The sequence below is a fragment of the Natator depressus genome, chromosome 10 (genome assembly GCF_965152275.1).
Source record: "Natator depressus isolate rNatDep1 chromosome 10, rNatDep2.hap1, whole genome shotgun sequence".
Classification (NCBI taxonomy): domain Eukaryota; kingdom Metazoa; phylum Chordata; order Testudines; family Cheloniidae; genus Natator; species Natator depressus.
The window spans coordinates 56710097-56723913 of record NC_134243.1 but is presented as its reverse complement, the minus strand read 5'-3'; the positions used below and the strand labels follow the sequence as shown (position 1 = coordinate 56723913).

General features: G+C 41.1%; 1 protein-coding gene across 2 annotated transcripts in view; it reads left to right on the top strand.

Annotated features, from left to right (window-relative positions):
• Positions 1–13817, top strand: part of LOC141995217 (neuronal acetylcholine receptor subunit alpha-7) — a 101798-nt gene that overhangs the window by 50984 nt on the left and 36997 nt on the right. For both annotated transcript variants that reach the window (XM_074966233.1, XM_074966234.1), the window contains exon 3: positions 6275–6319. In XM_074966233.1, the coding sequence (XP_074822334.1) occupies positions 6275–6319 (45 nt within the window). The remainder of the gene's footprint in view (positions 1–6274; positions 6320–13817) is intronic.

The window sequence follows — 13817 nt, the reverse complement described above, 5'->3', positions numbered from 1 at the left end:
AAACTAGTATCCTAGGTAATTCACAGTTAAGGTTCCAATGTCCACTCGAACTTACTAGCCCTGTATATAAGCATTATAATGGTTGGTCTTTCCAATATGGGATCCAAGAGTGCTGGGGCTAAGATTTTTCTAAGTGATTAGTGATCTTGGGTGCCAATTTTTGGGTGATCAACTTGAGCAACCTTAAAGGTGCTTCTGGAAATCAGGCTTCTTTATGGCGTGTCAAGTTAGAGACCCATAAACTGAGTTACTCCAAAATCATGAGTCACTTTTGAAAATCTTGGTCTGGGAGAATATGTTTCTGAAACAGGCATTCAGTGATTTTTGAAAAATTACGTTTTCACAAAACGTTACATTTTTCATCACAACTGAAACAGTCCAAAGAGTTAACACAAGTTTTTTTTTAATGGAGGAATTGTAAAAAGGATAACAAATGTATTGAGAAGAACTGGTTGGAAAGGCACCAAAGAAGTGTGATTGCGCCTCAATAGCGTCACTTCTTAAAGTAAACTTAAAAGCTTACTGGTTTTATAAAATGTTTGAATTGCACTGCAGCACAGTTCAGGGGAGCATTCAGCCTTTTTAATTGTATGGCTTGCGGAATTGTAAATTATTGCTTGATTATGGTTTGTTCTACCATATATTCAAGCAGGGAATAAGAATCAAACAGTAAATTATTATTCAGTAGTATTACTGGTCACTATTTGGATATTAGTGGAGCCACAGTTTGGTTTATATAAGGGTTACATTTATTCATATATTTAGTGCATGTTTTCTGTAAGTAAGAAATACATTGTGAGGAATCAAGCTTGTGTTGGAGCTTTGTTATCACTAAACGTTGCATAAAGCCTTCATATTCTGATAGTTTTAATAGTTAGTGATACCATTCCAAAACAGCCCACCAGCAAGTGCTGAAAATGTTCTGAATGTCTGAATAGCTCACTGTTCAAACCACTTGACATCACAGTGTACACATTTACTTTGTGCAATTGCTAAGAAAAACAGATGGGAACTTTTATGACTAGATTTACATAAACCCCGTGCAGGAGAAGAAGGCTCTCGCTCATCTTCTGTGCTGCTGCATTAGGATTACATGGATTATAGTAGGGGCTGTGCAGCCAGTGTTCTCCCGGGCCATAGATGGAAGTGGGTGGAGCCATGCCGTGACTCTCTCTCCCCTCTCACCTGTACCTGATGCATTGGTCAGAAGAGCGAGCTGAGTGGAGTAAGCTGAACCCTGAAGAAGGATGAAGTAATTTACTTTCCTAGTAGACCAATAGGAGAGCTGGAGAGGAATTCTTTGTCTGTGAGACACAGTGCCTCCTGCAGCTCCTCTGACAGTGGTGCAGCTGCATGCTACCCCTTACTCATGGCTAAGTGAGAAAAGCACCATCTAGCCCTTAATTCTGTTTTGGAGTGCATGGGCAGGTGGATTGCCAGACACTGTCGTTAGGGAGAAAGTTATCCCGTTAGCATTTATCACAGAATTGCAGGTGGGTTCACTGCTCATCCTTTGATGTGCTTAAAATCTGAGACATGAATACTAGCTGGGCTCGTGCCCATTTGAAAGCTGGCTGGGTTAAGGCCCCTTATAAGGATGTTTGTTACGTTTCCCTGTATCTTCTCCAAGTATGTTTTGTTGAAGGTGGAGGTTTTGGGAAGAGTAGAGCAAGGGTATGATACTGGGTTTCCCAAAGAAAGTTAGCCTGAGAGATTGTTGAATGTTAAGAACAACAACAACAAAGGGAAGGGGGAGAGAAGGCAGTTCTATTACTGTTAGAAGTGTACATAGAGAAATTTCCAGCTTTCAGTTCCATCCCCATCCACTTAGGAACAGAGAATGTATAACCTCCCCAGCCTCACTGATCACAGTTACCTCCCTTTCATTACTTCCATAGGCCCAGCCTACTGTCATAATTAGCTTGACAACAATTTACCCTGTACAGTATTGAATCGTTACTATTGCTATGAGTTTGGTAGCCAAAGGCTGCCACTAAATGAATAAAGTAACACTCTTTAGTGAGCTGAGCTATTTGACCAATACTTTCTCCATAGTCACCACTCATCACACTATTATTCTTGTGCAGTGTTTCTCAGACTTTTGTATTGGTGACCCCTTTCACACAGCAAGCCTCTGAGTGCAACCCCCCCTTATATATTAAAACCACTTTTTTATATTTAGCACTATTATAAATGCTGGAGACAAAGTGGGGTTTGGGGTTGGAGGCTGACAGCTTGCAACCCCCCACGTAATAACCTCACGACTCCCAGTTTGAGAACCCCTGTTCTTGTGTGATTTAAGGCCTGCATTAACTAAAGTAGCTAACATAGTAACCCCCTCCCCACCCCCCACAAAGTGAGTCATTTTGTTCCTGGCCTTGTTTTCTGTGTTGTTGTTTATGACACCTCCAGGTGCAATGTGAAGTCCTTCTTTCCTTTTCATATTAAAAACAATATTTGTAAGAGAAGCTCTAGAAATGGTTTGCCTCACTGCGTGCGACACTTCCCCCCCCAAGTAGTTGCTGCTAAAATACTGCAAAATGATGACAAATTTGAAATGTGATGGAGTTTGAGCAAAATTTCATGATCCATTTTAGTGTCAAAACATTTTGTTAAGAGGTTGTGCACAGCTGTGATGGAAAACAATGTAAATGTATTTTGCTGAGAAGCTGTTTTTTCAGAATTCATCCATCATATTCAAATGCATTGTTCAGCATGAGACACACACACAAAAAACCCCTGAAGAATGTCCCCTCCCACGCCAATTGAAGCTGTTCGTGAGATTGCAGAGTAAAATGCAAAGCTTCTGAAACCGGAGAACTGCCAGTCTCTCCCTCTTTTTGATGAAAATCAGCCAAACCAATTTTAACTAAATTGTGTGAAATAATTTTCTCTAGGACAGGAATATTATAAACCAAGCTTCAGCCTGCAGTGAAGTTTTTACAGCTGAGTTACAATGCCTTGGAAGTTGGGGATTTATGATTAAACCACTGATGGGACCTTTAATATTGTGATCCAAATGGGCACCATTATGTTCAAATCCCCTCTTTCAGGTTCTGAACTTTTAAAATAACAAAATACACAATAGGCGGTCAGTGTGTTGCTTAGTGGTGCACATTCACTAGGCTAACAGTTCTGCAACAAGATTTCAACCAGCTACCTGCTTCTCTACTGCCTTGCACCTTGTGCAGCCATTTACACAGAGGAAAGTGCATGTAAAATGCTCCCAATTCGAATTCACACGCTGGTAGTGTCCTGCATATGCTTTTGCATGGCTGTTACAGACTAGACAAGGTGTAATTGGAATTTGTCTGCCCACCTGTGTTTAAAACGCATAGCCTTGAGAAAAGTGCTATGAGATCTTTAATTTATTTAGCGTGTGCATAGCTGTCTAGCCAAGCGATGGCATCTTCAGTGGCATGATGCAGTTCTTCTAGGCCACCGCTGAACCTAGTCAGCAGGCATTCATCGACAATGCGCGTCATCATCTGTGTTGCTGCACAAAGGGCTGTCACGAAGGGCTGCACAGCTGCACAAAGGGCTGTCACGAAGGCCCCAGCGATACTGGTTGGCTGCACAGAAACCCTTGCCCGGTCCGGAACCTGTTCAACAGGGACCATTGGCAACGGGACAGGTCAAAACCAGGTGGGCAAATTGTAGGGTTGGCAACAAGGGACTGGTTGGGGATTATAACAGATATCCATTCCTCTCGCCAGAGTGTTTCCGTCCTAACATCCTGCTGTGGCGGATGAAATCATAATGGACGACTTGATGGAAAACGTACAGCTGGTGGTTTAAAAAGGTCATTGTGCCTCGGCAGGCTTGAGTTGGCTCATACTTCCTCAGTAACTTGCTAGTAGCAACCTCTCGTCTGATATGAGGAGGAGCAATATTGCTCAGAACTGCGAGCCACGGGTGTGGAATCAGACACAGGGTGCTGGAGATGATACTGATCACAAGTTGTCAGAATCTTGATTTTACACCTCACCCAAAAGGTGGATAACACCAGTGAATAGAAAAGTATTTAAACTTTTTGACTGCAATATTGTGAATGATCCAGTGGACATCATTTCTTCATTAATTAATGAGTTAATGTCCACTGGAAGCTAGCCCTGTTATGCTACTGAGACTGGCAAACTCTCTGAGAACACGGATAGGTGCTTGAGTGATGCATCACACAAATGTTACAGAGTAATAGCTGTTAATATCAATCAAGGACTGTTGTGAATCTCTACAGAAAAAGCAACATCTTTACTCAACCATCAGCTATATTTTTGGCAACCATAATAGCGGTTTTACTCTCATAAGACATAACTTTAGCCTGCAGCAAGTACTGTACTTCTAGTATTGAAGGGTAGATGAGACAATTTCCTCCCCCCTGCCCTGAAGACTCATAAATGACATAAATGTTTGCCTGTTGGAGGGAGTCTTGGATGAAAGGCAGGATTCACTGAATGAACGAGACAGAATATAAAGAGAAAGTTTTAAATGCTGCCACTGGCTGTGGGCACAGATCCTACTGACTTTTATGGGGGCTAGGTACACTCATCTAGGGGGAGAATGGAGCCAGGCAGAATACTAATTAGGGGGTATTTTTATCTGAATTCTTTCATTTGCTTTTATGTTGTACATTCAGTTCTTGGGATCCCATGCGATTCAGTAACAGTTTCACACCTTTACTGATGTTCCTCTTTACATGTCTCCATTTGCTATTAAAATGTCATCTTCTCTGGCAGCTATAGCTAGTTTTACATGCTGTATGACTATTAATGCACTGCCCTGATACTGCTACAGTTAAAGGTCTTTCAGTCCTTCCATTCATTCAAAAGTCTGCAAACCAATGGATTACAGATTAAATTGCATATATACATTTTCAGTTTAAGAAGACTCTTGTATGTAAAAATTTGAATACGGTTGTCTTTGGACATTTATTATTTGGTGAAGAATAAAACATAGATTACTTTTGCTTTAAAATTCTAGAGGTTGTAGATGTATCATCTGGTTTGAGAGCCCTTTCACACTGTACAAGTGACTCTGGGATATGCTGTGGAATTTCCAAAGAGTGAATTCCCATGTACTTTGTTTGGTAGAGCTCAGGGGTGGGGGTGGGAGTGGAGGTAAAACTTACGGAGAGGGAGCTTCAGTTTGATTTAAGACAGAAAAGGCTGGGTGTTTTACATTCAGCTTAGAAAACAAATTCTAGTGATGGGAATTGGAGCTCAGTGTATCCCATTACCTTGATAGAATCCCACTGAGGCAGAAATACCCTGAGGAAGGTATGGTTGAGGGCTGAGTAATTGCTGATAGGTGCAGGGTATTGAGGTTACAAATATTTATCCATGTCTGAGAACTGAGGAAATTATCTTTTTAGATAAAGTTAAGGCATTAGTTCTGCCACCCGTACTTGCATTGAGTAATACCTTTTTCTTGACCTGTTATGTTGTGTGTGCCCATTTAGGTAAGTTAGGGGCTATGCAGAGCTGCTACTTCCCATCCCAAACTGGTGGGTGGCCAGCCAAGCAACAGCTCCACCCCGTAGTACGTGAGGGAACTTTTCTATGCCAGTATATTGAGGACCTATGCTGCTTCAGCGATAGGGCTGGTGTAAAGTACATGCACCTGGAGTGTGTTTGTGTAGACCTCTGCAACAAACTGAGATTTTTTTGAGTCCGTCTGGTTTCCAGGATGCTCTTGGGGCATTGTAGCAATGCACTTCCCCATACACAGGGTTTTGGTAAAACCATGATACATTGAAATCAACAGGACTCTGTACAGTAAGATACTACTTAGCATGGGTAAGAGTAGCAGAAACAGGCCCTAACCTTGCATAAATACCTATTTGCAATTATCCAGTTTTTTTTGTTCATATTGTTCCTATAATTTGTGCATGCTGGTGTAACTCCATTTCCGATGTGTTAGGTTAACTAGTAGATGAGCAGCTTGTAAGCGAAGTTGAAATGGGCAACCTCTAATGCAGTTCGTTCTGCCTTTGCTCAGGGACAAACCAAGAAGAAACACTTCGGAGATGCCAGCAGTAAAGGGCTGTAGTAGCTTAAAAAGAAACACTCAAAAACTGTTACAGTGGGGTACAGAGAGTCATAACTGGTTTCATATAGCCTAGCAGGACATACTACTCAGGATCACTTTTATTGAAAGATACATTAACATAACTGCCTGACTATTTGATTTCACTAAAACTTCTCGAACAATGTTACCACAGTCCTTTCCTTGAACAAATGTTGAGTTGTTCATTTTTTTTTTCTCTTCTCCCCAGGATGAAAAGAATCAAGTTTTAACAACCAACATTTGGTTACAAATGGTAAGTTGTGAAACATAAAATATCTCTTCAAATGCAGCTTTAAATGTGCTTTTCATGTTCCACAAATATAAAACCCACATTCATGTTGCTTGCAAGCTGTTGTTTGTTCTGAGACATACAGGACAGCTTTGAGGTGATACAACCTGTAGAATGGAGGATTCTGGGTTTAAGGTTTTAGACTGTCAGGAGAAGGACTTCACATCGTCTCACAGATACTTATAAAATTGTATGAGTTGTATTGTTGTACCGTATCTGAAGGATTTATAAACTCAATACATTGCATTTGTTTCAGTCACTCTAAACACTGGATTACTGCAAGATATTGCAGTCCTAAGGGGTCCCAGATAGTGATACTTACAGTATTGTAGAAAATGCACCCACTGCAACAAATCTGGCATCTTTTCTTAAATCATATTTAATAGTGAAAGAGAACATGAAATACAATTTCACACATTTACATAAATATTTTGCCAACCTTGTCGATATAGTGAGTATTCTGAGACTCTCTAGACGTTTCTTCTTATGGAGGATGGGCTTATCCCAAAGGAGTTATTTATTCCTGTGGTCTGTTGCCATTCTCCTAAGGATATCAGTCTTTCCATGTTTGCTACATTTACTGTCTGTCTCTTTTTAGAAACTGCAAGAGGATTTTAATCAAATGCCTATGATTGCAAGTGATACCTAAAATAAATTATTTATACATAGTACTGTGTCAAAAGTAACTGTGAAAAGAAAGGAATTATTTGGGCTAAATGTCCATAATTCCGAGACTTAGTTGCATGCAGAGCATGGGTAATGGCACACCCTGTCTCCAGTTGCGTAATGTTCAATTATGGGCACATTCATGCATTTTCCTGGTGCTCCTATTTGTTTTGTGAATGTGTGGCAGGGTGCACATTGTCCAAAATTTAGCCCTACCTTTAACTATGCTGCAGTGACAAATTCTTGCAGTTACCATTGAATACCAATTCTCCACTGATGTACATTGGTGGATGTTAAATGATCGTAGTGAAGCTATGCTAATTTACACCATCCGAAAATCTGGCCCGATACAATTTAATTCTTGACATTATGGGAACAGGTGGCAAATGGGTTTCACTCATGTTTTGACAATTGGAAGATACAGTGGAATTTTAAAAGGCATAACCTTGCGAGGGTTTTTTTTTTCCTTCTTTAATTTCACTAATGCCCATTCATATTTACTTTGATTTGACTTGTAATATTTTCCCACAAGCTTGGCATTAATGTAAGCTTTGGACTGACTCATTCCAAGTTGGAGCCATTGCAGTTTAATGGGCCCAGGCTGACATTGAAAGAGCAAAAGTAGGAGGATGAATGAAAGCAAGGAGAATTATTCACATGCTTTGGCACTTTCCTTTTTGGGTTTACATCACATCTCTGACATTTACAATTTTATATGGAAACAACAACACATAATTCCTTTCTGCTTCTACCACAAAGCTTGTGGGAACCACCTCCACTCACAATGTACTATAACTGTTTGCTCAGTCCTTATTTGGGCAAAAGAAGGTCAGATAGGAGAGGGAGATTGCAGTGTCTGGTTTTTAGCAGGGGAGGCTATGAGCACAGATAGAGTGCTTTGCTTCTGCTCACACGTGCAGAACAGGATGCTCACCTCCCTGGGCAGTACCTCCAGTGGGAGAGAGCCCTCAGGATTATTGTTTCTTGCTCTCCTGCCTGATGAGACAGGGTCCTCATACCACTAGATGGAGAGACTGCCATAGGTTGTCAGTGCTTCCTGAGACTGGGTTGGGGGAGGAGATGCGGAGCTCTCCCTCCACTTTCTGTAGAGGGGATAGGAACTTTCCTTTCCTTTAACTGCTGCTTGTAATAGAGAACCTGAACTCAAGTGGTAGTTTACAGAACAGTTTTATTGTTCAAAACAACTCTGTTGTGTCAGCAGAAATTTGATCTCTCTTGCCTTACTCAAAATGATAAACTCACTCAGTTTAATTCTTTCTCTGAGAGTCCATCTTTTTCCTTTTACTATAACTTTTATAGAGTGCCTCTCTCATTCTGGCAGATCTTAGGATACAAATGAAAGACAATTTTGGAAAGCTACTGAGGATAGTGTGATTGTTACATCTGTTCACAAAGAGAGGCTGATGTGGAGGAAGCAGTCAGCTCATACTAGTTACACAGTAGTTTTACAATAAGATCAAAATTGTCAAATATAATCTGTTTCCCGCTCTGAGTTACAGTGACATCAGTCACTGTGATTTCTAAACACAGGATAAGAAACAACAGTTCATTTTCCAAAGACTATAATTTACTTATTTTGTCTTTTATGTTTCTCTTCTTCCTGTTTCCTTATTTTTTTGTTTTTTTTCCTAAGGGAATTCTTAATTCTTTTACACTGTCACATTAAGTTTCTTTTCATTTATTTGTTCTTGTATTCTATATGGTGCAGGGAAGACACTAGTTCACAGATCAGCTGTTTACTATCAATACTGTAACTGCTGCTTGTGGCCAATGTGTAGACTAAGTTTATATGAACAGTAAAAGAATCAATGTTGTAAGTGATTTTGTATGGCTAGTCTGGTAACAAATAACAATACAATTCATAGATCGGCCTGATTCAAAACCCATTGAATTCAGTGGCCATCTTTCTATTATGTTATCTTGTGTGGATTAAGAAGAATGACTTTCACTGCATTTGTGTGATTCGACAATAAACGGTGCTTATATTTCTGATTATAATTACTGATACCAGCAGTATCTGATATATGTTTATCTGTCCATCATCCAAGTGCCTAAATGCTAAGTTTATCTCTTGCGGTAAAAAATATAAACCTGATGTTTGCACATTAAACTCTTGCTCCTGCTTTACCTTAAGGGATATCCCCTTCCTACATGGAGATAGTCAAGAGTAACCCTGAATATCCTCTAGGTTACAGCAGGACCCAGGAGGGACTTCAGCTGGTCCCAGAGCTGCTCCCTATTTTCAGGTGCACCAAGTATATCTTGGAGAATCTAGCCTCAAATTTTAAAAAGTGTGCGCAATTTGGGTGAGCAAAGGCCATAGTGCACATGCCTAAGGCGAATGCTCACAAAAGAGCACATGTTAGTGTGAAGATTTGACCCAGTTAGACAAAGTAAGAGGTTTCCAAACTCTCTTCCTAGTGTGGACCACATTTTAATGAATAGATTTTCTTTCATGGACCATCTCCTGCCCATTCACCATCACATCATGTCCATATGGCAACTACAGAAATTGCTTACTTGGAAAGTAGTAATAGGAAAATATTTAACGTCTAACTATCGTTTAATGCAATTTAATAGCTGGAAAGGAGAAGGAGAGCCAGCACCATGTAACCAGCCAGTTGCCTGGACAGCCACCAAGTGCTCTGTGTACCATAGTCTGGGAACCTCTGATCAAAATGAAATACAGAATGGATAGTACTTCCTATCAAAACAGCTTAAAATTAATTCCCTGAAGCCAGCAAGTACACATTGTTTTGAAAGGAATGTGGCAGCCACAAGGGCCGGGTTCAGTAGCTAGGGGCTCCTTTTCAACAATACAACACAAAACTGGCTCAAGCCCCCACCCAGTGACCGGGGACAATTATACACCATCCCCTGGGTGCCTCGCAAGCACAGAGGCTGAGCCCTGCTGGCTGCTTGCCACGCTTCTCCACCAGCTGCCCACACCTCTCCACCAGCTGCTGACTCATCAAGATGTCTTCAGGGCCCACCACTTAACACAGCTCTCACTGATTTCAGCGGTTAGTGGGGGAGCCTCACTGCTGGTGCACAGTGGGCAATGTCTTGCAATAGAGACACTATCCCAAAGTAGGTCTAATGCTTAGACTTAGATATCAGTGATTTCAGCTCTGCAGGGTGTAATAAGACTCTCAATTAGCTCTTTCATTATACCTGGAGAGAGGAAGGGTCAAGTGGTGTCTGGGTCCCTTACAGAGGGCCCACACCACCAGGTACAAATACCTAGCCACACCTTTTCTCAACTGATTGGGCTTTGGAACCCATGTCCCCTGCCTAGTGAGTGCCTTTCAGTTGATGATGAGTCCCTCCATTGGCGTATGCCAGGTACAGTTCTGCTGCCCTTGGTTCACACAACAAGGATAACAACCTTTTATTACACCTGTCCCAATAACAAGGAGACTGGGGATTCAGCACCAGCCACAAGTGATCCTTTGGGCAAGAAATCCCATCATGCTGAGCACCTAGGCAAGGTGGGTGTGTCCATACAAATACGATCAGCTCCTGAAGTCCTTTTCGACAGCTCACCACTAGATGTCAGGGGAGAGCTCATTCGTACTCTGCTTACACATGTAAAATATTTGTCCATGCTAGTAGACTCAATCAAAAATCCAGATGCAGGAATAGACTCAACATTGCTACACACTGCAAGAAGGGGAGGGACCAAAAAAAAATCATATTTATTTTCACAAGGATCCGGAAGTTGGCAAGTTAAAAATGACAAAAAGGTTTCAGGCGTAATGCAGTTATTATAAAAACTGGCATAGGTAAGGTGCTTTAGCAGAAATTGGAAGATAGGAAATAATTGTTTAGCTTATAGAAAATGTGGAACTTGAGCAATTCAGACTGTTTGATTAAAAAGAATTGTTAGTGGAATAAGCAGGGCGGGGGGGGGGCAGGCCCCAAAGGTACTTAGATATCCTGGTTTAAGTCTACATCAAGCAACTGACATCTGTAGAGCTAAAGGAGCAAACAACATACATACTGCTTGGATCATTGGTCAGGCTGACAGTGTTGTAAACAAATTAGCCAAAGGGTGAAAAGCACATATTTCAGCAAACTCTATAGCGATGACTATAGAAAAGTCAAAAGTGTCCAGTACGTGGTGTCACATGTACAGCATGCAGCAAAACTAATCACTTTGAAACAGTGCTACTCTAACAACACAATTTTGTTAAGCCAAAATGTTTAAAAAAATAAAATAAAACTTGAATGTGAGTAACAGGAGTCTGATTGGGGCAGCAGAATGATGATGGAGGTAAACCCAAGTAGAATTTGTCTATCCCCCATGAGAATGATAGATAATGTTTCCAGAATGCCCGAGGTAAAAATTTTTCTGTTCTAAATGCCTGTCAAAGGTTTTTGGCAAGTGCCATTGGATGATTAAAATTCCATATTGTGTGCATTTAATGTCCTGTTTAGAAAGTCTATGTTTAAAAGCCTGCCATTTGGCTTTGGAGCAGCCCTGCAAGTACTGAAGTATTATATGGGAGATATCTGATGGCTAGTTTGGGTGGAAGTTAATGCAGGGGAATGGGGGATGCATAATGAAAGGTATGTAAAATGTCACAGAAACTATGAGAGAAATCAAACCAAGTTAAAGCAAATTGCCAATATGAGCTAAAAAGGAAATTGTCCACATGTTCAGTGAACACAATGTTAAACCTTACCAAAAAAATGTAGAAGCTCTTTGTGAGATGGAACTGCCACAAGGGAAAGATGCACTTCAAAGATTCATGGTATGCGCATGTATCATACTATAATCACCCCTTCCCACTGCGTACATGTGTACTGCCTCTGCTTCCTGACAAAAATGCCAGTTGATATGGGGTGAAGTGCAAGCTCAGTGTCAAGAAAATAAAACACTTCAAAAGCTATTTGCATGCCTTACTTTGATTTAATCAACCTGTAAAGCTCTGAGTATGCAATTTCATGTGGCTTGGCAGCAGCGCTATTGGGAACAGGCCACCCCTAAGCCATTGCTGCCTTCTTGTAATGATAGTCTTTGATATTAAATGGTAACCAGGAAAATAACTTCTGTTGTGGCACCAATTCAGTAATAACTCTGAGCACGTGCTTAGGTGACTTAGGGCTACAAGGACCTACTAAGCCTAAAAGGTCTTCTGTACTGAATAATATTGATGAAGACTTTGAGGTTACTGTGACACACGTCATAATTCTGGCCACAAAAGCATATGACAGACTAAAGCCTGAACCCCTTTCAAATATAGCTTTGCAGAAGCTGAAGGAGACAATTGTACAAGAGTGGGCAGAAGAGAAGTCAGTATCCTTTTGGGTTTATCATGATGAGCTAAGTGTATGAGAGGTCATTACACAGGAAATGCTAGAAAGGCTTGATAGTGAACATACTCATTTAAAAACCAAGGAAAGAGCCAGATCCGCATTCTAGATTCTTGTCTACAGCTGAGAAGCATACAGCCCAGCTTGAAGCCACCTTTCTGCTCCCCACAAATTTAGGTTGTCAGTGTTCCAGACTAGTCTCCCATTGTAAATTAGAGGAGCCCAAGGACCTCTCTAAATTACAATGGCTGCAAAGAGGATTTTTCCAAAGGGACTGTTACAGCAACTAAGAAATGCTAGATAACAGGAAAGCCGCTGGTCATGTCCCTCGTTTAGAGGGGCTGTCTAGAAGGAGCTATTAGGAACTGCTGTGCCAGTTGTGCCACTGGAAGATTCCCGTACATTGGGGTGATCCGCTGGTGGCTGGCTAGGCCAGCTTTAGGGCTTCTTTGTGCTGGCAGTGTGGTGCAACGTGGCTACAGTGCAGGCGATAATGTGGCCCATCCTTTTGTTGGATAAGCATGTCGGTCTCACAGATGTAGTCTCAAAATTTGATGTATGTAAAAAATAGAAATTGTAGTATTCCCAAGAGCTGTTATTGCCACGCAGTTCAAGACTGAGGTGGTCTTTTCCCTCTCAAAGTTGTTGACCAGTTGGTGCGCAGCTATTCTTAGAATAATAGTCAAACATGAGCCAAACACATCGTGGGTTTGAGTCTGCCACACTTATTCATGCTGTGCAGGACGTAACGGAGCGCGGTTTCAATATTAAGATGCACGTTTATGGAAAAGCACAGTTTAAATCTGATTTTAAGCTGTTTACTCCCCTCCCCTCCCAAATGTCATGTCTGCTGATTACCACAAATTGTGAGCGAGCTGCTTGCAGCTTAGTGGTCAAAGGGATTGTCTTGTTTATGGAGAGCAGTAGTGGGTCTTGAAACCCTGACCTATTTATTGGAATTTTTCTGAATTTTGGTCTGGATGTTTCCATGTGATGTGTCTGGGCCAAATATAGTGAGAACAACCTTGCTCGTGGCGCAAAACCAGGACAGCAGCCATGCACACACAATTTTTAAAAACCAATGAATTGAACTTTTGCAAACCTCTGGAAAGATTTGTGTGATGTTTCTGGCCAGTTATTTTATCCAATTTTGACTCATTTCCTAAAAAAGGTCAATAAAATTATTGCAGTCAAAGTGTGATACAGTTGATGATAGGAAATGAGATCCCTGACATTAATGCATTTTACATTCATTCCTTAAAGAGTGACAGATCCAGACCTTCTAACAACACAGGATTAACTAACCCTGAACTAAAAGCCTGGTCTTGACCATTGTTGCTTGCACTGGGCTGAGCAGCTATCTATGGGAGTTGTGTTCAGCACGTCTCAGGATAGGGCCCCTGGTTTTCAAAACCACAGCAATTAACATTCTTTTTTGAGGGTGGAAAACATGGAC